This window comes from Anomaloglossus baeobatrachus, chromosome 4, assembly GCF_048569485.1.
Source record: "Anomaloglossus baeobatrachus isolate aAnoBae1 chromosome 4, aAnoBae1.hap1, whole genome shotgun sequence".
NCBI classification, from domain to species: Eukaryota; Metazoa; Chordata; class Amphibia; order Anura; family Aromobatidae; genus Anomaloglossus; species Anomaloglossus baeobatrachus.
The window spans coordinates 4,210,737-4,232,215 of NC_134356.1; the positions used below are offsets into that span (position 1 = coordinate 4,210,737).

The 21,479-nt window shown below is 65.4% G+C and overlaps 1 protein-coding gene across 2 annotated transcripts in view; it reads right to left on the reverse strand.

The window, feature by feature from the left end:
• Positions 1 to 21,479, reverse strand: part of ST8SIA1 (ST8 alpha-N-acetyl-neuraminide alpha-2,8-sialyltransferase 1) — a 104,959-nt gene that overhangs the window by 24,417 nt on the left and 59,063 nt on the right. The window contains exons 1-2 of one of the 2 annotated variants that reach the window (XM_075343501.1): positions 20,942 to 21,274; positions 2,191 to 2,335 (exon numbers count right to left, since the gene is read on the reverse strand). In XM_075343501.1, the coding sequence (XP_075199616.1) occupies positions 2,191 to 2,335; positions 20,942 to 21,129 (333 nt within the window). In that variant the 5' untranslated portion in view covers positions 21,130 to 21,274. Of the gene's footprint in view, positions 1 to 2,190; positions 2,336 to 20,941; positions 21,275 to 21,479 lie in introns of those variants that run through there. The other variant, XM_075343502.1, reaches the window with a different exon arrangement.

Here is a 21,479-nt window from a genome sequence, read left to right on the forward strand (position 1 = left end):
AAGGGCGGGCGACAGAGAGAGAGCAAGGGCGGGCGACAGAGAGAGAGCAAGGGCGGGCGACAGAGAGAGAGCAAGGGCGGGCGACAGAGAGAGAGCAAGGGCGGGCGACAGAGAGAGAGCAAGGGCGGGCGACAGAGAGAGAGCAAGGGCGGGCGACAGAGAGAGAGCAAGGGCGGGCGACAGAGAGAGAGCAAGGGCGGGCGACAGAGAGAGAGCAAGGGCGGGCGACAGAGAGAGAGCAAGGGCGGGCGACAGAGAGAGAGCAAGGGCGGGCGACAGAGAGAGAGCAAGGGCGGGCGACAGAGAGAGAGCAAGGGCGGGCGACAGAGAGAGAGCAAGGGCGGGCGACAGAGAGAGAGCAAGGGCGGGCGACAGAGAGAGAGCAAGGGCGGGCGACAGAGAGAGAGCAAGGGCGGGCGACAGAGAGAGAGCAAGGGCGGGCGACAGAGAGAGAGCAAGGGCGGGCGACAGAGAGAGAGCAAGGGCGGGCGACAGAGAGAGAGCAAGGGCGGGCGACAGAGAGAGAGCAAGGGCGGGCGACAGAGAGAGAGCAAGGGCGGGCGACAGAGAGAGAGCAAGGGCGGGCGACAGAGAGAGAGCAAGGGCGGGCGACAGAGAGAGAGCAAGGGCGGGCGACAGAGAGAGAGCAAGGGCGGGCGACAGAGAGAGAGCAAGGGCGGGCGACAGAGAGAGAGCAAGGGCGGGCGACAGAGAGAGAGCAAGGGCGGGCGACAGAGAGAGAGCAAGGGCGGGCGACAGAGAGAGAGCAAGGGCGGGCGACAGAGAGAGAGCAAGGGCGGGCGACAGAGAGAGAGCAAGGGCGGGCGACAGAGAGAGAGCAAGGGCGGGCGACAGAGAGAGAGCAAGGGCGGGCGACAGAGAGAGAGCAAGGGCGGGCGACAGAGAGAGAGCAAGGGCGGGCGACAGAGAGCAAGGGCGGGCGACAGAGAGAGAGCAAGGGCGGGCGACAGAGAGAGAGCAAGGGCGGGCGACAGAGAGAGAGCAAGGGCGGGCGACAGAGAGAGAGCAAGGGCGGGCGACAGAGAGAGAGCAAGGGCGGGCGACAGAGAGCAAGCGCGGGCGACAGAGAGAGAGCAAGGGCGAGGATAGAGGGATAGAGGGTAGAGGGATAGAGGGATAGAGGGCAGAGGGATAGAGGGATAGAGGGGTAGAGGATAGAGGATAGAGGATAGAGGATAGAGGGTAGAGGATAGAGGATAGAGGATAGAGGGTAGAGGATAGAGGGCAGAGGGATAGAGGATAGAGGGATAGAGGGTAGAGGGATAGAGGGAGGGATAGATAGATAGAGGGATAGATAGATAGAGGGATAGAGGGAGGGATAGATAGAGGGATAGAGGGGTAGAGGATAGAGGGGTAGAGGATAGAGGGGTAGAGGATAGAGGGGTAGAGGATAGAGGGGTAGAGGATAGAGGGGTAGAGGATAGAGGGGTAGAGGATAGAGGGGTAGAGGATAGAGGGGTAGAGGATAGAGGGGTAGAGGGAGGGATAGATAGAGGGATAGAGGGGTAGAGGATAGAGGGGTAGAGGATAGAGGGTAGAGGATAGAGGGTAGAGGGATGAGTGGACGGATATTTCTCTTGTTTCTCTGAAACTCTATAGAATTTTCCATGTTTATAAACAGATGAAACAATCGTCTCCGGATAACGGTGGATAATCCGGTCACGCACCGCCTGCACGCGCCTCACATGCACAGGTATAGCCGCTCCTGGGAAAGCTGGGTGACCCCCGCTGCCGTCTCTGCCCCCAACCCTCAGCTCTCTCAGGTACAGACTTCAGAACCATTGGATCAGCGCGGTGCTGGCGGCTGCGGTCGGGGCTGGCGGCTGCGGTGGGTGCTGGCGGCTGCGGTCGGGGCTGGCGGCTGCGGTCGGGGCTGGCGGCTGTGGGCGGGGCTGGCGGCTGCGGTCGGGGCTGGCGGCTGCGGTCGGGGCTGGCGGCTGCGGGTGGGGCTGGCGGCTGCGGCCGGGGCTGGCGGCTGCGGCCGGGGCTGGCGGCTGCGGTCGGGGCTGGCGGCTGCGGTCGGCGCTGGCGGCTGCGGGCGGGGCTGGCGGCTGCGGGCGGGGCTGGCGGCTGCGGGCGGGGCTGGCGGCTGCGGGCGGGGCTGGCGGCTGCGGGCGGGGCTGGCGGCTGCGGGCGGGGCTGGCAGCTGCGGGCGGTGCTGGCGCTCACCTGTGGGAAGAGGCTGTAGGTGGCGTTGTCGATGATCAGCGAGTACAGGAACTCTCCATCAAACCACAGGTTCTCGCCCACCGGGGTGTTCACTTTAGTCATAGAAAAGAGGTGACCCGGATCACAGCAAGCGTCCAACTGCCTCCTGCAAGATACAAAGAGGACGTCACCTCCAGAGCAGCAATCTACTAAACCTGATGTAACAGCAGAATAGTGACCGCAGCTCTGGAGGGGACTGGAGGATAAGACATGATGTAACAGCAGAATAGTGACTGGAGCTCTGGAGGTGACTGGAGGATAAGACACGATGTAACAGCAGAATAGTGACCACAGCTCTGGAGGTGACTGGAGGATAAGACACGATGTAACAGCAAAATAGTGAGTGCAGCTCTGGAGGTGACCAGAGGATAAGACACAATGTAACAGCAGAATAGTGACTGCAGCTCTGGAGGTGACCAGAGGATAAGATATGATGTAACAGCAGAATATTGACCGCAGCTCTGGAGGTGACTGGAGGATAAGATATGATGTAACAGCAGAATAGTGAGTGCAGCTCTGGAGGTGACCAGAGGATAAGACACAATGTAACAGCAGAATAGTGACTGCAGCTCTGGAGGTGACCAGAGGATAAGACACAATGTAACAGCAGAATAGTGACTGCAGCTCTGGAGGTGACTGGAGGATAAGACATGATGTAACAGCAGAATAGTGACCGCAGCTCTGGAGGTGACTGGAAGATAAGGCATGATGTAACAGCAGAATAGTGACTGCAGCTCTGGAGGTGACTGGAGGATAAGACACAATGTAACAGCAGAATAGTGACTGCAGCTCTGGAGGTGACTGGAGGATAAGACACAATGTAACAGCAGAATAGTGACCGCAGCTCTGGAGGATAAGAGCTGATGTAGGACATATGTATGAGATGTGTCCGGTTCTCGGGGTCACACTGGGCTATGATCATGTGTAGGATAATCCGGGGAATGAAGGGTTAATGTGCAGTTACAGATGTGGGGTCTCTCTGAGCCCGAAAATTTGGTGCTATTAGTATTGACATCCGGTGCATGCGCAGGACCCTCTCCGCAGTGGGGCCCCTCGTCCTTTTAACAATCGTCTGTTCCAGAGGACGGTGGCGTGCGCTCCCCGTGTTCCGGAGGACGGTGGCGTGCGCTCCCCGTGTTCCGGAGGACGGTGGCGTGCGCTCCCCGTGTTCCGGAGGACGGTGGCGTGCGCTCCCCGTGTTCCGGAGGACGGTGGCGTGCGCTCCCCGTGTTCCGGAGGACGGTGGCGTGCGCTCCCCGTGTTCCGGAGGACGGTGGCGTGCGCTCCCCGTGTTCCGGAGGACGGTGGCGTGCGCTCCCCGTGTTCCGGAGGACGGTGGCGTGCGCTCCCCGTGTTCCGGAGGACGGTGGCGTGCGCTCCCCGTGTTCCGGAGGACGGTGGCGTGCGCTCCCCGTGTTCCGGAGGACGGTGGCGTGCGCTCCCCGTGTTCCGGAGGACGGTGGCGTGCGCTCCCCGTGTTCCGGAGGACGGTGGCGTGCGCTCCCCGTGTTCCGGAGGACGGTGGCGTGCGCTCCCCGTGTTCCGGAGGACGGTGGCGTGCGCTCCCCGTGTTCCGGAGGACGGTGGCGTGCGCTCCCCGTGTTCCGGAGGACGGTGGCGTGCGCTCCCCGTGTTCCGGAGGACGGTGGCGTGCGCTCCCCGTGTTCCGGAGGACGGTGGCGTGCGCTCCCCGTGTTCCGGAGGACGGTGGCGTGCGCTCCCCGTGTTCCGGAGGACGGTGGCGTGCGCTCCCCGTGTTCCGGAGGACGGTGGCGTGCGCTCCCCGTGTTCCGGAGGACGGTGGCGTGCGCTCCCCGTGTTCCGGAGGACGGTGGCGTGCGCTCCCCGTGTTCCGGAGGACGGTGGCGTGCGCTCCCCGTGTTCCGGAGGACGGTGGCGTGCGCTCCCCGTGTTCCGGAGGACGGTGGCGTGCGCTCCCCGTCTTCCGGAGGACAGTGGCGTGCGCTCCCCGTCTTCCGGAGGACAGTGGCGTGCGCTCCCCGTCTTCCGGAGGACAGTGGCGTGCGCTCCCCGTCTTCCGGAGGACAGTGGCGTGCGCTCCCCGTCTTCCGGAGGACAGTGGCGTGCGCTCCCCGTCTTCCGGAGGACAGTGGCGTGCGCTCCCCGTGTTCCGGAGGACGGTGGCGTGCGCTCCCCGTGTTCCGGAGGACGGTGACGTGCGCTCCCCGTGTTCCGGAGGACGGTTGCGTGCGCTCCCCGTGTTCCGGAGGACAGTGGCGTGCGCTCCCCGTGTTCCGGAGGACGGTGGCATGCGCTCCCCGTGTTCCGGAGGACAGTGGCGAGCGCTCCCCGTGTTACGGAGGACAGTGGCGTGCGCTCCCCGTGTTCCGGAGGACAGTGGCGTGCGCTCCCCGTGTTCCGGAGGACAGTGGCGTGCGCTCCCCGTGTTACGGAGGACAGTGGCGTGCGCTCCCCGTGTTCCGGAGGACAGTGGCGTGCGCTCCCCGTGGTCCGGAGGACAGTGGCGTGCGCTCCCCGTGTTCCGGAGGACAATGTCGTCTCGGCCACTATCAGACACAAGTTGGTTATTTTTAGGCAGTTGGGGTATAAACAGCGCTGACAGACGAGCCGCTGCCGCCGGAAGGTTCTGACACCACCATCGGTCACATCCCAGGTCTCCGCACCGCGGGCAGCGATACCGGACCCCGTTATTGGTTTATCAGTCCCATCATGTGATTTATCTTAAAGGGCCACACGCCCACATCTCTGTATACCATATTACAGACTGGTCCTGGCCACACCAACTATGACATCACTGCTCCGCCCCATTGTCCTGTTTGGGGGCGGTGGGGGTCCAGGGGTCCGGGGCCTCGGGGTCGGGTGAGGTCAGATCCCACATAATGAAGTTTTCTGTAAAATGTGAAATCTGCAGGAAACACGTGGAAGCGAGCGATGAATGCGGCACATTGTCCGGAGCACGCTTCACCGCTCACCGAGGACAAGACCCCCAAACCACAGCGCACACAGGAGAGGAGGACGCGGGGGAGGGGCAGGAGGAGCTGGGGGGGCCGCAGACCCCGAGCAGCTGCAGATCATCACCCCCGATACCTTCTACAAAGTATCCATTCATCACAGCCACGCCCCCTGGTGATGACATCACTGATATAATGACCAGTGATCAGATATGAGACCACACCCCTTATATACAGCCACGCCCCCTGGTGATGACATCACTGATATAATGACCAGTGATCAGATATGAGACCACGCCCCTTATATACAGCCCCGCCCCCACGTTTCCAGTCACTGAATATTGTGACGCAGCAAAGATGTGGAAAACATCCAGAAACCTCACCTCAACCTCATCTCCTCCGGGCCAGACACCGGGCGCAGCCCCTGCCTCCTCCGGGCCAGTCACCGGGCGCAGCCCCAGCCTCCTCCGGGCCAGTCACCGGGCGCAGCCCCTGCCTCCTCCGGGCCAGTCACCGGGCGCAGCCCCTGCCTCCTCCGGGCCAGTCACCGGGCGCAGCCCCAGCCTCCTCCGGGCCAGACACCGGGCGCAGCCCCAGCCTCCTCCGGGCCAGTCACCGGGCGCAGCCCCAGCCTCCTCCGGGCCAGACACCGGGCGCAGCCCCAGCCTCCTCCGGGCCAGACACCGGGCGCAGCCCCTGCCTCCTCCGGGCCAGTCACCGGGCGCAGCCCCAGCCTCCTCCGGGCCAGACACCGGGCGCGAGCCCCAGCCTCCTCCGGGCCAGACACCGGGCGCAGCCCCAGCCTCCTCCGGGCCAGACACCGCGCGCAGCCCCAGCCTCCTCCGGGCCAGACACCGGGCGCAGCCCCAGCCTCCTCCGGGCCAGACACCGGGCGCAGCCCCAGCCTCCACCGGGCCAGACACCGGGCGCAGCCCCAGCCTCCTCCGGGCCAGACACCGGGCGCAGCCCCAGCCTCCTCCGGGCCAGACACCGGGCGCAGCCCCAGCCTCCTCCGGGCCAGACACCGGGCGCAGCCCCAGCCTCCTCCGGGCCAGACACCGGGCGCAGCCCCAGCCTCCTCCGGGCCAGACACCGGGCGCAGCCCCAGCCTCCTCCGGGCCAGACACCGGGCGCAGCCCCAGCCTCCTCCGGGCCAGACACCGGGCGCAGCCCCAGCCTCCTCCGGGCCGGACACCGGGCGCAGCCCCAGCCTCCTCCGGGCCGGACACCGGGCGCAGCCCCAGCCTCCTCCGGGCCAGACACCGGGCGCAGCCCCAGCCTCCTCCGGGCCAGACACCGGGCGCAGCCCCAGCCTCCTCCGGGCCAGACACCGGGCGCAGCCCCAGCCTCCTCCGGGCCAGACACCGGGCGCAGCCCCAGCCTCCTCCGGGCCAGACACCGGGCGCAGCCCCAGCCTCCTCCGGGCCAGACACCGCGCGCAGCCCCAGCCTCCTCCGGGCCAGACACCGCGCGCAGCCCCAGCCTCCTCCGGGCCAGACACCGCGCGCAGCCCCAGCCTCCTCCGGGCCAGACACCGCGCGCAGCCCCAGCCTCCTCCGGGCCAGACACCGCGCGCAGCCCCAGCCTCCTCCGGGCCAGACACCGCGCGCAGCCCCAGCCTCCTCCGGGCCAGACACCGCGCGCAGCCCCAGCCTCCTCCGGGCCAGACACCGCGCGCAGCCCCAGCCTCCTCCGGGCCAGACACCGCGCGCAGCCCCAGCCTCCTCCGGGCCAGACACCGCGCGCAGCCCCAGCCTCCTCCGGGCCAGACACCGCGCGCAGCCCCAGCCTCCTCCGGGCCAGACACCGCGCGCAGCCCCAGCCTCCTCCGGGCCAGACACCGCGCGCAGCCCCAGCCTCCTCCGGGCCAGACACCGGGCGCAGCCCCAGCCTCCTCCGGGCCAGACACCGCGCGCAGCCCCAGCCTCCTCCGGGCCAGACACCGCGCGCAGCCCCAGCCTCCTCCGGGCCAGACACCGCGCGCAGCCCCAGCCTCCTCCGGGCCAGACACCGCGCGCAGCCCCAGCCTCCTCCGGGCCAGACACCGCGCGCAGCCCCAGCCTCCTCCGGGCCAGACACCGCGCGCAGCCCCAGCCTCCTCCGGGCCAGACACCGCGCGCAGCCCCAGCCTCCTCCGGGCCAGACACCGCGCGCAGCCCCTGCCTCCTCCGGGCCAGCCACCGCGCGCAGCCCCTGCCTCCTCCGGGCCAGCCACCGCGCGCAGCCCCTGCCTCCTCCGGGCCAGCCACCGCGCGCAGCCCCTGCCTCCTCCGGGCCAGTCACCGCGCGCAGCCCCTGCCTCCTCCGGGCCAGCCACCGCGCGCAGCCCCTGCCTCCTCCGGGCCAGTCACCGCGCGCAGCCCCTGCCTCCTCCGGGCCAGCCACCGCGCGCAGCCCCTGCCTCCTCCGGGCCAGCCACCGCGCGCAGCCCCTGCCTCCTCCGGGCCAGCCACCGCGCGCAGCCCCTGCCTCCTCCGGGCCAGCCACCGCGCGCAGCCCCTGCCTCCTCCGGGCCAGTCACCGCGCGCAGCCCCTGCCTCCTCCGGGCCAGTCACCGCAGGCAGCGGAGTACATGAAGGAGTACAGGGGGAATGACAGCGGGGGCTGTCAAGGAGTACAAGGGCAGCGATGGTGGAGTGCAACAAGGAGTACAGCGGGTACAACAGCGAGGCCGACAAGAGTAAGGGGGACAGAAAAGTGCATCAATGAGGGGGCAACAGCAGGCGGCGAGGATTATGTATAGGGAGTGACAGCTGGGGACGAGGAGGAATATGGGGGAAAGTGGAGGATGAGGAGCGGGGGGCAGCGAGGAGTACAGATATATTATGGGGTCACATACATACGGGAATGGGGTCATATACACAATTTGGCTACGTGCGCACGTTGCGTAAATACATGCAGTTACGCTGCGCTTTGTAGCGCAGCGTAACTGCATGCGTCCTGCGTCCCCTGCACAGTCTATGGAGATTGTGCAGGGGCCGTGCGCACGTGGCGTTTTAGAGCGACATGTCACTTCTTCCGTGCGCTTTCCCGGCAGCCCCTGCTCTGTCTATGGCGGGAGCTGCAGGAAGAGCGCATGTAATCGGCTTCACTACGCACGTGTGCTGCTCAGATCGCTGCAGAAAATTCTGCACAGACAGTACGCAACGTGCGCACATAGCCTTAAGGGTTACATATCTATGAGGGGGGGTCACACATTTTAGAGGGAGTCACAAACATACATATTTGGGGGGGTCACATGTACTTGTATAATGGGGGGGGGCGTCACTCACTCGTAAATTGGGGGTGGTCACATACTGGGGGCTGCACACATTTGTTTATTTGGGGCTACACATACTCATATTGGGGGGGATCACACTTACCTGGGGTTGCACACACTGGCATATTGGGGAGGAGGTCGCACACACCTGCACATTGTGGGGTCACATATACTTTTATATTAGGGGTCACACACACTTGTATATTGGGGGGGGTCACACATACTGGGGGTCGTACACACTCGTCTATTGGAGGGTCACATACTGGGGGAGGTGGTCGCAAAGACTCGTATATTGGGGTTGCACACAGTTGAATATTGGGGGGGGTAAACATATTGGGGGAGGTAGTCACACCACATCGGGGAGGGGTTGCACACATTTGTATATCGGGGGTCGCTCGCACTCGTATATCGGGGTCACTCGTATATAGGGGGTCGCTCGCACACGCTCGTATATCGGGGGCCGCTCGCACACGCTCGTATCTCGGGGGCCGCTCGCACACGCTCGTATCTCGGGGGTCGCTCGCACACGCTCGTATCTCGGGGGTCGCTCGCACACGCTCGTATCTCGGGGGTCGCTCGCACGCGCTCGTATCTCGGGGGTCGCTCGCACGCGCTCGTATCTCGGGGGTCGCTCGCACGTGCTCGTATCTCGGGGGTCGCTCGCACGCGCTCGTATATCGGGGTCGCACACGCTCGTATATCGGGGGTCACACACGCTCGTATATCGGGGGTCGCTCGCACACGTTCGTACTCGGGGGTCGCTCGCACACGCTCGTATCTCGGGGGTCGCTCGCACACGCTCGTATCTCGGTGGTCGCTCGCACGCGCTCGTATCTCGGGGGTCGCTCGCACGCGCTCGTATCTCGGGGGTCGCTCGCACGCGCTCGTATATCTGGGGTCGCTCGCACGCGCTCGTATCTCGGGGGTCGCTCGCACGCGCTCGTATCTCGGGGGTCGCTCGCACGCGCTCGTATCTCGGGGGTCGCTCGCACGCGCCCGTATCTCGGGGGTCGCTCGCACGCGCCCGTATCTCGGGGGTCGCTCGCACGCGCTCGTATCTCGGGGGTCGCTCGCACGCGCTCGTATCTCGGGGGTCGCTCGCACGCGCTCGTATCTCGGGGGTCGCTCGCACGCGCTCGTATATCGGGGTCGCACACGCTCGTATATCGGGGGTCGCACACGCTCGTATCTCGGGGGTCGCTCGCACACGCTCGTACTCGGGGGTCGCTCGCACACGCTCGTATCTCGGGGGTCGCTCGCACACGCTCGTATCTCGGGGGTCGCTCGCACACGCTCGTATCTCGGGGGTCGCTCGCACACGCTCGTATCTCGGGGGTCGCTAGCACACGCTCGTATCTCGGGGGTCGCTCGCACACGCTCGTATCTCGGGGGTCGCTCGCACGCGCTCGTATCTCGGGGGTCGCTCGCACACGCTCGTATCTCGGGGGTCGCTCGCACACGCTCGTATCTCGGGGGTCGCTCGCACACGCTCGTATCTCGGGGGTCGCTCGCACACGCTCGTATCTCGGGGGTCGCTCGCACACGCTCGTATCTCGGGGGTCGCTCGCACACGCTCGTATCTCGGGGGTCGCTCGCACACGCTCGTATCTCGGGGGTCGCACACGCTCGTATATCGGGGCTCGCACACGCTCGTATATCGGGGCTCGTATATCGGGGCTCGCACACGCTCGTATATCGGGGGTCGCTCGCACACGCTCGTATATCGGGGTCGCACACGCTCGTATATCGGGGGTCGCTCGCACACGCTCGTACTCGGGGGTCGCTCGCACACGCTCGTATCTCGGGGGTCGCTCGCACACGCTCGTATCTCGGGGGTCGCACACGCTCGTATATCGGGGGTCGCTCGCACACGCTCGTATCTCGGGGGTCGCTCGCACACGCTCGTATCTCGGGGGTCGCTCGCACACGCTCGTATCTCGGGGGTCGCTCGCACACGCTCGTATCTCGGGGGTCGCTCGCACACGCTCGTATCTCGGGGGTCGCTCCCACACGCTCGTATCTCGGGGGTCGCTCCCACACGCTCGTATATCGGGGGTCGCTCCCACACGCTCGTATATCGGGGGTCGCTCCCACACGCTCGTATCTCGGGGGTCGCTCGCACACGCTCGTATATCGCGGGTCGCTCGCACGCGCTCGTATATCGCGGGTCGCTCGCACGCGCTCGTATATCGGGGTCGCACACGCTCGTATATCGGGGGTCGCACACACTCGTATATCGGGGGTCGCTCGCACACGCTCGTACTCGGGGGTCGCTCTCACACGCTCGTATCTCGGGGGTCGCTCGCACACGCTCGTATCTCGGGGGTCGCTCGCACACGCTCGTATCTCGGGGGTCGCTCGCACACGCTCGTATCTCGGGGGTCGCTCGCACACGCTCGTATCTCGGGGGTCGCTCGCACACGCTCGTATCTCGGGGGTCGCTCGCACACGCTCGTATCTCGGGGGTCGCTCGCACACGCTCGTATCTCGGGGGTCGCTCGCACACGCTCGTATCTCGGGGGTCGCTCGCACACGCTCGTATCTCGGGGGTCGCTCGCACACGCTCGTATCTCGGGGGTCGCTCGCATACGCTCGTATCTCGGGGGTCGCTCGCACACGCTCGTATCTCGGGGGTCGCTCGCACACGCTCGTATCTCGGGGGTCGCTCGCACACGCTCGTATCTCGGGGGACGCTCGCATCTCGGGGGACGCTCGCACACGCTCGTATCTCGGGAGGTCGCTCGCACACGCTCGTATCTCGGGGGTCGCTTGCACACGCTCGTATCTCGGGGGTCGCGCGCACACGCTCGTATCTCGGGGGTCGCTCGCACACGCTCGTATCTCGGGGGTCGCGCGCACACGCTCGTATCTCGGGGGTCGCGCGCACACGCTCGTATCTCGGGGGTCGCGCGCACACGCTCGTATCTCGGGGGTCGCGCGCACACGCTCGTATCTCGGGGGTCGCGCGCACACGCTCGTCTCTCGGGGGTCGCTCGCACACGCTCGTCTCTCGGTGGTCGCTCGCACACGCTCGTATCTCGGTGGTCGCTCGCACACGCTCGTATCTCGGGGGTCGCTCGCACACGCTCGTATCTCGGTGGTCGCTCGCACACGCTCGTATCTCGGGGGTCGCTCGCACACGCTCGTATCTCGGGGGTCGCTCGCACACGCTCGTATCTCGGGGGTCGCTCGCACACGCTCGTATCTCAGGGGTCGCACACGCTCGTATATCGGGGTCGCTCGCACACGCTCGTATATCGGGGGTCGCTCGTATATCGGGGTCGCTCGCACACGCTCGTATATCGGGGGTCGCTCGTATATCGGGAGTCGCACACACTTATATCGGGGGGCCGCACACACTCGTATATCGGGGGTCGTTCGCACACGCTCGTATATCGGGGTCGCTCGCACACGCTCGTATATCGGGGTCGCTTGCACACGCTCGTATATCGGGGGGTCGCTCGCGCTCGTATATCGGGGGCCGCTTGCACACGCTCGTATATCGGGGGTCGCTCGCGCTCGTATATCGGGGGCCGCTCGTATCTCGGGGGTCGCTCGCACACGCTCGTATATCTGGGGTCGCTCGCACACGCTCGTATATCTGGGGTCGCTCGCACACGCTCGTATATCTGGGGTCGCTCGCACACGCTCGTATATCTGGGGTCACTCGCACACGCTCGTATATCGGGGTCGCTCGCACACGCTAGTATATCGGGGTCGCTCGCACACGCTCGTATATCGGGGTCGCTCGCACACGCTCGTATATCAGGGCCGCTCGCGCATAGTCGTATATCGGGGGTCTTTCGCACACGCTCGTATCTCGGGGGTCGCTCGCACACGCTCGTATATCGGGGGCCGCTCGTATATCGGGGGGGGTCGCTCGCACACGCTCGTATATCGGGGGCCGCTCGTATCTCGGGGGTCGCTCGCACACGCTCGTATCTCGGGGGTCGCACACGCTCGTATATCGGGGGTCGCTCGCACACGCTCGTATCTCGGGGGTCGCTCGCACACGCTCGTATCTCGGGGGTCGCTCGCACACGCTCGTATCTCGGGGGTCGCTCGCACACGCTCGTATCTCGGGGGTCGCTCCCACACGCTCGTATCTCGGGGGTCGCTCCCACACGCTCGTATATCGGGGGTCGCTCCCACACGCTCGTATATCGGGGGTCGCTCCCACACGCTCGTATCTCGGGGGTCGCTCGCACGCGCTCGTATATCGCGGGTCGCTCGCACGCGCTCGTATATCGCGGGTCGCTCGCAACGCGCTCGTATATCGGGGTCGCACACGCTCGTATATCGGGGGTCGCACACACTCGTATATCGGGGGTCGCTCGCACACGCTCGTACTCGGGGGTCGCTCTCACACGCTCGTATCTCGGGGGTCGCTCGCACACGCTCGTATCTCGGGGGTCGCTCGCACACGCTCGTATCTCGGGGGTCGCTCGCACACGCTCGTATCTCGGGGGTCGCTCGCACACGCTCGTATCTCGGGGGTCGCTCGCACACGCTCGTATCTCGGGGGTCGCTCGCACACGCTCGTATCTCGGGGCACACGCTCGTATCTCGGGGGTCGCTCGCACACGCTCGTATCTCGGGGGTCGCTCGCACACGCTCGTATCTCGGGGGTCGCTCGCACACGCTCGTATCTCGGGGGTCGCTCGCACACGCTCGTATCTCGGGGGTCGCTCGCACACGCTCGTATCTCGGGGGTCGCTCGCACACGCTCGTATCTCGGGGGTCGCTCGCACACGCTCGTATCTCGGGGGTCGCTCGCACACGCTCGTATCTCGGGGGACGCTCGCACACGCTCGTATCTCGGGGGACGCTCGCATCTCGGGGGACGCTCGCACACGCTCGTATCTCGGGGGGTCGCTCGCACACGCTCGTATATCTGGGGTCACTCGCACACGCTCGTATATCGGGGTCGCTCGCACACGCTAGTATATCGGGGTCGCTCGCACACGCTCGTATATCGGGGTCGCTCGCACACGCTCGTATATCAGGGCCGCTCGCGCATAGTCGTATATCGGGGGTCTTTCGCACACGCTCGTATCTCGGGGGTCGCTCGCACACGCTCGTATATCGGGGGCCGCTCGTATATCGGGGGGTCGCTCGCACACGCTCGTATATCGGGGGCCGCTCGTATCTCGGGGGTCGCTCGCACACGCTCGTATCTCGGGGGTCGCACACGCTCGTATATCGGGGGTCGCTCGCACACGCTCGTATCTCGGGGGTCGCTCGCACACGCTCGTATCTCGGGGGTCGCTCGCACACGCTCGTATCTCGGGGGTCGCTCGCACACGCTCGTATCTCGGGGGTCGCTCGCACACGCTCGTATCTCGGGGGTCGCTCCCCACACGCTCGTATCTCGGGGGTCGCTCCCACACGCTCGTATATCGGGGGTCGCTCCCACACGCTCGTATATCGGGGGTCGCTCCCACACGCTCGTATCTCGGGGGTCGCTCGCACACGCTCGTATATCGCGGGTCGCTCGCACGCGCTCGTATATCGCGGGTCGCTCGCACGCGCTCGTATATCGGGGTCGCACACGCTCGTATATCGGGGGTCGCACACACTCGTATATCGGGGGTCGCTCGCACACGCTCGTACTCGGGGGTCGCTCTCACACGCTCGTATCTCGGGGGTCGCTCGCACACGCTCGTATCTCGGGGGTCGCTCGCACACGCTCGTATCTCGGGGGTCGCTCGCACACGCTCGTATCTCGGGGGTCGCTCGCACACGCTCGTATCTCGGGGGTCGCTCGCACACGCTCGTATCTCGGGGGTCGCTCGCACACGCTCGTATCTCGGGGGTCGCTCGCACACGCTCGTATCTCGGGGGTCGCTCGCACACGCTCGTATCTCGGGGGTCGCTCGCACACGCTCGTATCTCGGGGGTCGCTCGCACACGCTCGTATCTCGGGGGTCGCTCGCACACGCTCGTATCTCGGGGGTCGCTCGCACACGCTCGTATCTCGGGGGTCGCTCGCACACGCTCGTATCTCGGGGGACGCTCGCATCTCGGGGGACGCTCGCACACGCTCGTATCTCGGGGGGTCGCTCGCACACGCTCGTATCTCGGGGGTCGCTCGCACACGCTCGTATCTCGGGGGTCGCGCGCACACCCTCATATCTCGGGGGTCGCTCGCACCTCGGGGGTCGCGCGCACACGCTCGTATCTCGGGGGTCGCACGCACACGCTCGTATCTCGGGGGTCGCGCGCACACGCTCGTATCTCGGGGGTCGCGCGCACACGCTCGTATCTCGGGGGTCGCGCGCACACGCTCGTCTCTCGGGGGTCGCTCGCACACGCTCGTATCTCGGTGGTCGCTCGCACACGCTCGTATCTCGGTGGTCGCTCGCACACGCTCGTATCTCGGGGGTTCGCTCGCACACGCTCGTATCTCGGGGGTCGCTCGCACACGCTCGTATCTCAGGGGTCGCACACGCTCGTATATCGGGGTCGCTCGCACACGCTCGTATATCGGGGGTCGCTCGTATATCGGGGTCGCTCGCACACGCTCGTATATCGGGGGTCGCTCGTATATCGGGAGTCGCACACACTTATATCGGGGGCCGCACACACTCGTATATCGGGGGTCGTTCGCACACGCTCGTATATCGGGGTCGCTCGCACACGCTCGTATATCGGGGTCGCTTGCACACGCTCGTATATCGGGGGTCGCTCGCGCTCGTATATCGGGGGCCGCTTGCACACGCTCGTATATCGGGGGTCGCTCGCGCTCGTATATCGGGGGCCGCTCGTATCTCGGGGGTCGCTCGCACACGCTCGTATATCTGGGGTCGCTCGCACACGCTCGTATATCTGGGGTCGCTCGCACACGCTCGTATATCTGGGGTCGCTCGCACACGCTCGTATATCGGGGGTCACTCGCACACGCTCGTATATCGGGGGCCGCTCGTATATCGGGGGGTCGCTCGCACACGCTCGTATATCGGGGGCCGCTCGTATATCGGGGTCGCTCGCACACGCTCGTATATCGGGGTTGTTCGCACACGCTCGTATATCGGGGGTCGCTCGCACACGCTCGTATATCGGGGGTCGCTCGCACACGCTCGTATATCGGGGGTCGCTCGCACACGCTCGTATATCGGGGGCGCTCGTATATCGGGGGCCGCTCGCGCACACTCGTATATCGGGGGTTGCACACGCTCGTATATCGGGGGTCGCTCGTATATCGGGGGTCGCTCGTATATCGGGGGTCGCTCGCACATGCTCGTATATCGGGGGTCGCACACGCTCGTATATCGGGGGTCGCTCGCACGCGCTCGTATATCGGGGGTCGCTCGCACGCGCTCGTATCTCGGGGGTCGCTCGCACGCGCTCGTATCTCGGGGGGTCGCTCGCACGCGCGCTCGTATCTCGGGGGTCCAGCTCGCACGCGCTCGTATCTCGGGGGTCGCTCGCACGCGCTCGTATCTCGGGGGTCGCTCGCACGCGCTCGTATCTCGGGGGTCGCTCGCACGCGCTCGTATCTCGGGGGTCGCTCGCACGCGCTCGTATCTCGGGGGTCGCTCGCACACGCTCGTATCTTGGGGGTCGCTCGCACGCGCTCGTATATCGCGGGTCGCTCGCACTCGCTCGTATATCGCGGGTCGCTCGCACGCGCTCGTATATCGCGGGTCGCTCGCAATCGCGCTCGTATATCGCGGGTCGCTCGTACGCGCTCGTATATCGCGGGTCGCTCGTATATCGGGGGCCGCACACGCTCGTATATCGGGGGCCGCTCGTATATCGGGGGCCGCTCGTATATCGGGGGTCGCTCGTATATCGGGGGTCGCACACGCTCGTATATCGGGGGCCGCTCGCGCTCGTATATCGGGGCTCGCACACGCTCGTATATCGGGGGCCGCTCGTATATCGGGGGCCGCTCGTATATCGGGGGCCGCTCGTATATCGGGGGTCGCACACGCTCGTATATCGGGGGCCGCTCGTATATCGGGGGCCGCTCGTATATCGGGGTCGCTCGCACACGCTCGTATATCGGGGCTCGCACACGCTCGTATATCGGGGGTCGCTCGTATATCGGGGGTCGCACACGCTCGTATATCAGGGGGCCGCTCGTATATCGGGGTCGCACACGCTCGTATATCGGGGCCGCTCGTATATCGGGGGTCGCACACGCTCGTATATCGGGGCCGCTCGTATATCGGGGTCGCACACGCTCGTATATCGGGGGCCGCTCGTATATCGGGGGTCGCACACGCTCGTATATCGGGGGCCGCTCGTATATCGGGGTCGCACACGCTCGTATATCGGGGCCGCTTGTATATCGGGGTCGCACACGCTCGTATATCGGGGCCGCTCGTATATCGGGGTCGCACACGCTCGTATATCGGGGGCCGCTCGTATATCGGGGTCGCACACGCTCGTATATCGGGGCCGCTCGTATATCGGGGGCCGCTCGTATATCGGGGGTTGCACACGCTCGTATATCGGGGGTCGCACACGCTCGTATATCGGGGGCCGCTCGTATATCGGGGGTCGCACACGCTCGTATATCGGTGGCCGCTCGTATATCGGGGGTCGCACACGCTCGTATATCGGGGGCCGCTCGTATATCGGGGCCGCTCGTATATCGGGGGTCGCACACGCTCGTATATCGGGGTCGCACACGCTCGTATATTGGGGGTCGCTCGTATATCGGGGGCGCACACGCTCGTATATCGGGGGCCGCTCGTATATCGGGGGTCGCACACGCTCGTATATCGGGGGCCGCTCGTATATCGGGGTCGCACACGCTCGTATATCAGGGGCCGCTCGTATATCGGGGGTTGCACACGCTCGTATATCGGGGTCGCACACGCTCGTATATCGGGGGTCGCTCGTATATCGGGGGTCGCTCGCGCTCGTATATCGGGGGCCGCTCGTATATCGGGGTCGCACACGCTCGTATATCGGGGGCCGCTCGTATATCGGGGGTCGTTCGCACACGCTCGTATATCGGGGGCCGCTCGTATATCGGGGGTCGTTCGCACACGCTCGTATATCGGGGGTCGCTCGCACACGCTCGTATATCAGGGGCCGCTCGTATATCGGTGTCCGTTCGTATATCGGGGGTCACTCGCACACGCTCGTATATCGGTGGCCGCTCGTATATCGGGGGTCGTTCGCACACGCTCGTATATCGGGGGTTGCACACGCTCGTATATCGGGGGCCGCACACGCTCGTATATCGGGGGCCGCTCGTATATCGGGGGCCGCTCGTATATCGGGGGTCGCTCGTATATCGGGGCCGCTCGTATATCGGGGGTCGCACACGCTCGTATATCGGGGGCCGCTCGCGCTCGTATATCGGGGCTCGCACACGCTCGTATATCGGGGGCCGCTCGTATATCGGGGGTCGCACACGCTCGTATATCGGGGGCCGCTCGTATATCGGGGCCGCTCGTATATCGGGGGTCGCACACGCTCGTATATCGGGGTCGCACACGCTCGTATATTGGGGGTCGCTCGTATATCGGGGGCGCACACGCTCGTATATCGGGGGCCGCTCGTATATCGGGGGTCGCACACGCTCGTATATCGGGGGCCGCTCGTATATCGGGGTCGCACACGCTCGTATATCAGGGGCCGCTCGTATATCGGGGGTTGCACACGCTCGTATATCGGGGTCGCACACGCTCGTATATCGGGGGTCGCTCGTATATCGGGGGTCGCTCGCGCTCGTATATCGGGGGCCGCTCGTATATCGGGGTCGCACACGCTCGTATATCGGGGGCCGCTCGTATATCGGGGGTTGCACACGCTCGTATATCGGGGTCGCACACGCTCGTATATCGGGGGTCGCTCGTATATCGGGGGTCGCTCGCGCTCGTATATCGGGGGCTGCTCGTATATCGGGGGTCGCACACGCTCGTATATCGGGGGCCGCTCGTATATCGGGGGTCGTTCGCACACGCTCGTATATCGGGGGCCGCTCGTATATCGGGGGTCGTTCGCACACGCTCGTATATCGGGGGTCGCTCGCACACGCTCGTATATCAGGGGCCGCTCGTATATCGGTGTCCGTTCGTATATCGGGGGTCACTCGCACACGCTCGTATATCGGTGGCCGCTCGTATATCGGGGGTCGTTCGCACACGCTCGTATATCGGGGGTTGCACACGCTCGTATATCGGGGGGCCGCACACGCTCGTATATCGGGGGCCGCTCGTATATCGGGGGCCGCTCGTATATCGGGGGTCGCTCGTATATCGGGGCCGCTCGTATATCGGGGGTCGCACACGCTCGTATATCGGGGGCCGCTCGCGCTCGTATATCGGGGCTCGCACACGCTCGTATATCGGGGGCCGCTCGTATATCGGGGGTCGCACACGCTCGTATATCGGGGGCCGCACACGCTCGTATATCGGGGGCCGCTCGTATATCGGGGGCCGCTCGTATATCGGGGGTCGCACACGCTCGTATATCGGGGGCCGCTCGTATATCGGGGGCCGCTCGTATATCGGGGGCCGCTCGTATATCGGGGGTCGCACACGCTCGTATATCGGGGCTCGCACACGCTCGTATATCGGGGCTCGCACACGCTCGTATATCGGGGGTCGCTCGTATATCGGGGGTCGCACACGCTCGTATATCAGGGGCCGCTCGTATATCGGGCTCGCACACGCTCGTATATCGGGGCCGCTCGTATATCGGGGGCCGCTCGTATATCGGGGTCGCACACGCTCGTATATCGGGGGCCGCTCGTATATCGGGGGTCGCACACGCTCGTATATCGGGGGCCGCTCGTATATCGGGGTCGCACACGCTCGTATATCGGGGCCGCTCGTATATCGGGGGCGCACACGCTCGTATATCGGGGCCGCTCGTATATCGGGGTCGCACACGCTCGTATATCGGGGCCGCTCGTATATCGGGGGCCGCTCGTATATCGGGGCTCGCACACGCTCGTATATCGGGGGCCGCTCGTATATCGGGGCTCGCACACGCTCGTATATCGGGGGCCGCTCGTATATCGGGGCTCGCACACGCTCGTATATCGGGGGCCGCTCGTATATCGGGGGTCGCACACGCTCGTATATCGGGGGCCGCTCGTATATCGGGGGTCGCTCGCACACGCTCGTATATCGGGGCTCGCACACGCTCGTATATCGGGGGTCGCTCGTATATCGGGGGTCGCACACGCTCGTATATCAGGGGCCGCTCGTATATCGGGGTCGCACACGCTCGTATATCGGGGCCGCTCGTATATCGGGGTCGCACACGCTCGTATATCGGGGCCGCTCGTATATCGGGGTCGCACACGCTCGTATATCGGGGCCGCTCGTATATCGGGGGTCGCACACGCTCGTATATCGGGGGCCGCTCGTATATCGGGGTCGCACACGCTCGTATATCGGGGCCGCTCGTATATCGGGGGCCGCTCGTATATCGGGGGTTGCACACGCTCGTATATCGGGGGTCGCACACGCTCGTATATCGGGGGCCGCTCGTATATCGGGGGTCGCACACGCTCGTATATCGGTGGCCGCTCGTATATCGGGGGGTCGCACACGCTCGTATATCGGGGGGTCGCACACGCTCGTATATCGGGGGCCGCTCGTATATCGGGGCCGCTCGTATATCGGGGGTCGCACACGCTTGTATATCGGGGTCGCACACGCTCGTATATCGGGGGTCGCTCGTATATCAGGGGCCGCTCGTATATCGGGGTCGCACACGCTCGTATATCGGGGGCCGCTCGTATATCGGGGGTCGCACACGCTCGTATATCGGGGGTCGCTCGTATATCGGGGGTCGCTCTCGCTCGTATATCGGGGTCGCACACGCTCGTATATCGGGGGCCGCTCGTATATCGGGGTCGCACACGCTCGTATATCGGGGGCCGCTCGTATATCGGGGTCGCACACGCTCGTATATCGGGGGCCGCTCGTATATCGGGGGCCGCTCGTATATCGGGGTCGCACACGCTCGTATATCGGGGGCCGCTCGTATATCGGGGGTCGCACACGCTCGTATATCGGGGGTCGCACACGCTCGTATATCGGGGGTCGCTCGTATATCGGGGGCCGCTCGTATATCGGGGCCGCTCGTATATCGGGGGTCGCACACGCTCGTATATCGGGGGCCGCTCGTATATCGGGGGTCGCTCGCGCTCGTATATCGGGGTCGCACACGCTCGTATATCGGGGGCCGCTCGTATATCGGGGTCGCACACGCTCGTATATCGGGGGCCGCTCGTATATCGGGGGCCGCTCGTATATCGGGGTCGCACACGCTCGTATATCGGGGGGCCGCTCGTATATCGGGGGTTGCACACGCTCGTATATCGGGGGTCGCACACGCTCGTATATCGGGGGTCGCTCGTATATCGGGGGCCGCTCGTATATCGGGGTCGCACACGCTCGTATATCGGGGGCCGCTCGTATATCGGGGGTCGCACACGCTCGTATATCGGGGGCCGCTCGTATATCGGGGGTCGCTCGCACACGCTCGTATATCGGGGCCGCTCGTATATCGGGGTCGCTCGCACACACTCGGCTGCCGGTACCTGAACGCCCGCACCGCGCTGTGGTTCCGAGCCCAGGCCGGGCCGCGCTGCAGAACCTCCCGCACCAGCTCCTTCTCATCCGGCAGCCGCACTCCCGGGAAGACGTAGAGCCAGCACAGCACGGTCACCGCCAGCGCTCCGGCGCCCACCGGGAACCGGGTGCGGGGGCATTTCCACCACATCTTCATCCGGGGGGGCCGTGCAGCATGCCGGAGGATCCGGGGCCCCGGGGCCCTAACGGTCCTGGACTGCCCTGCAGCCTCCCGGAGAACACAGCCGCTGCAGCAGCATCTCCATCCCCGAGCGTGCAGCGCTGCGCCGACCCTCCCCCTGCGCCCGATCCTCCTCCTCCTGCGCCCGATCCCCCGCCCCCTCCCCCAGAGCCCAAACCTGCAGCCCCGGACCCCGAGACAATGAAGCCCCCACCCGGGACAATGAAGCCCCCACCCGGGACAATGAAGCCCCCACCCGGGACAATGAAACCCCCACCCGGGACAATGAAACCCCCACCCGGGACAATGAAGCCCCCACCCGGGAC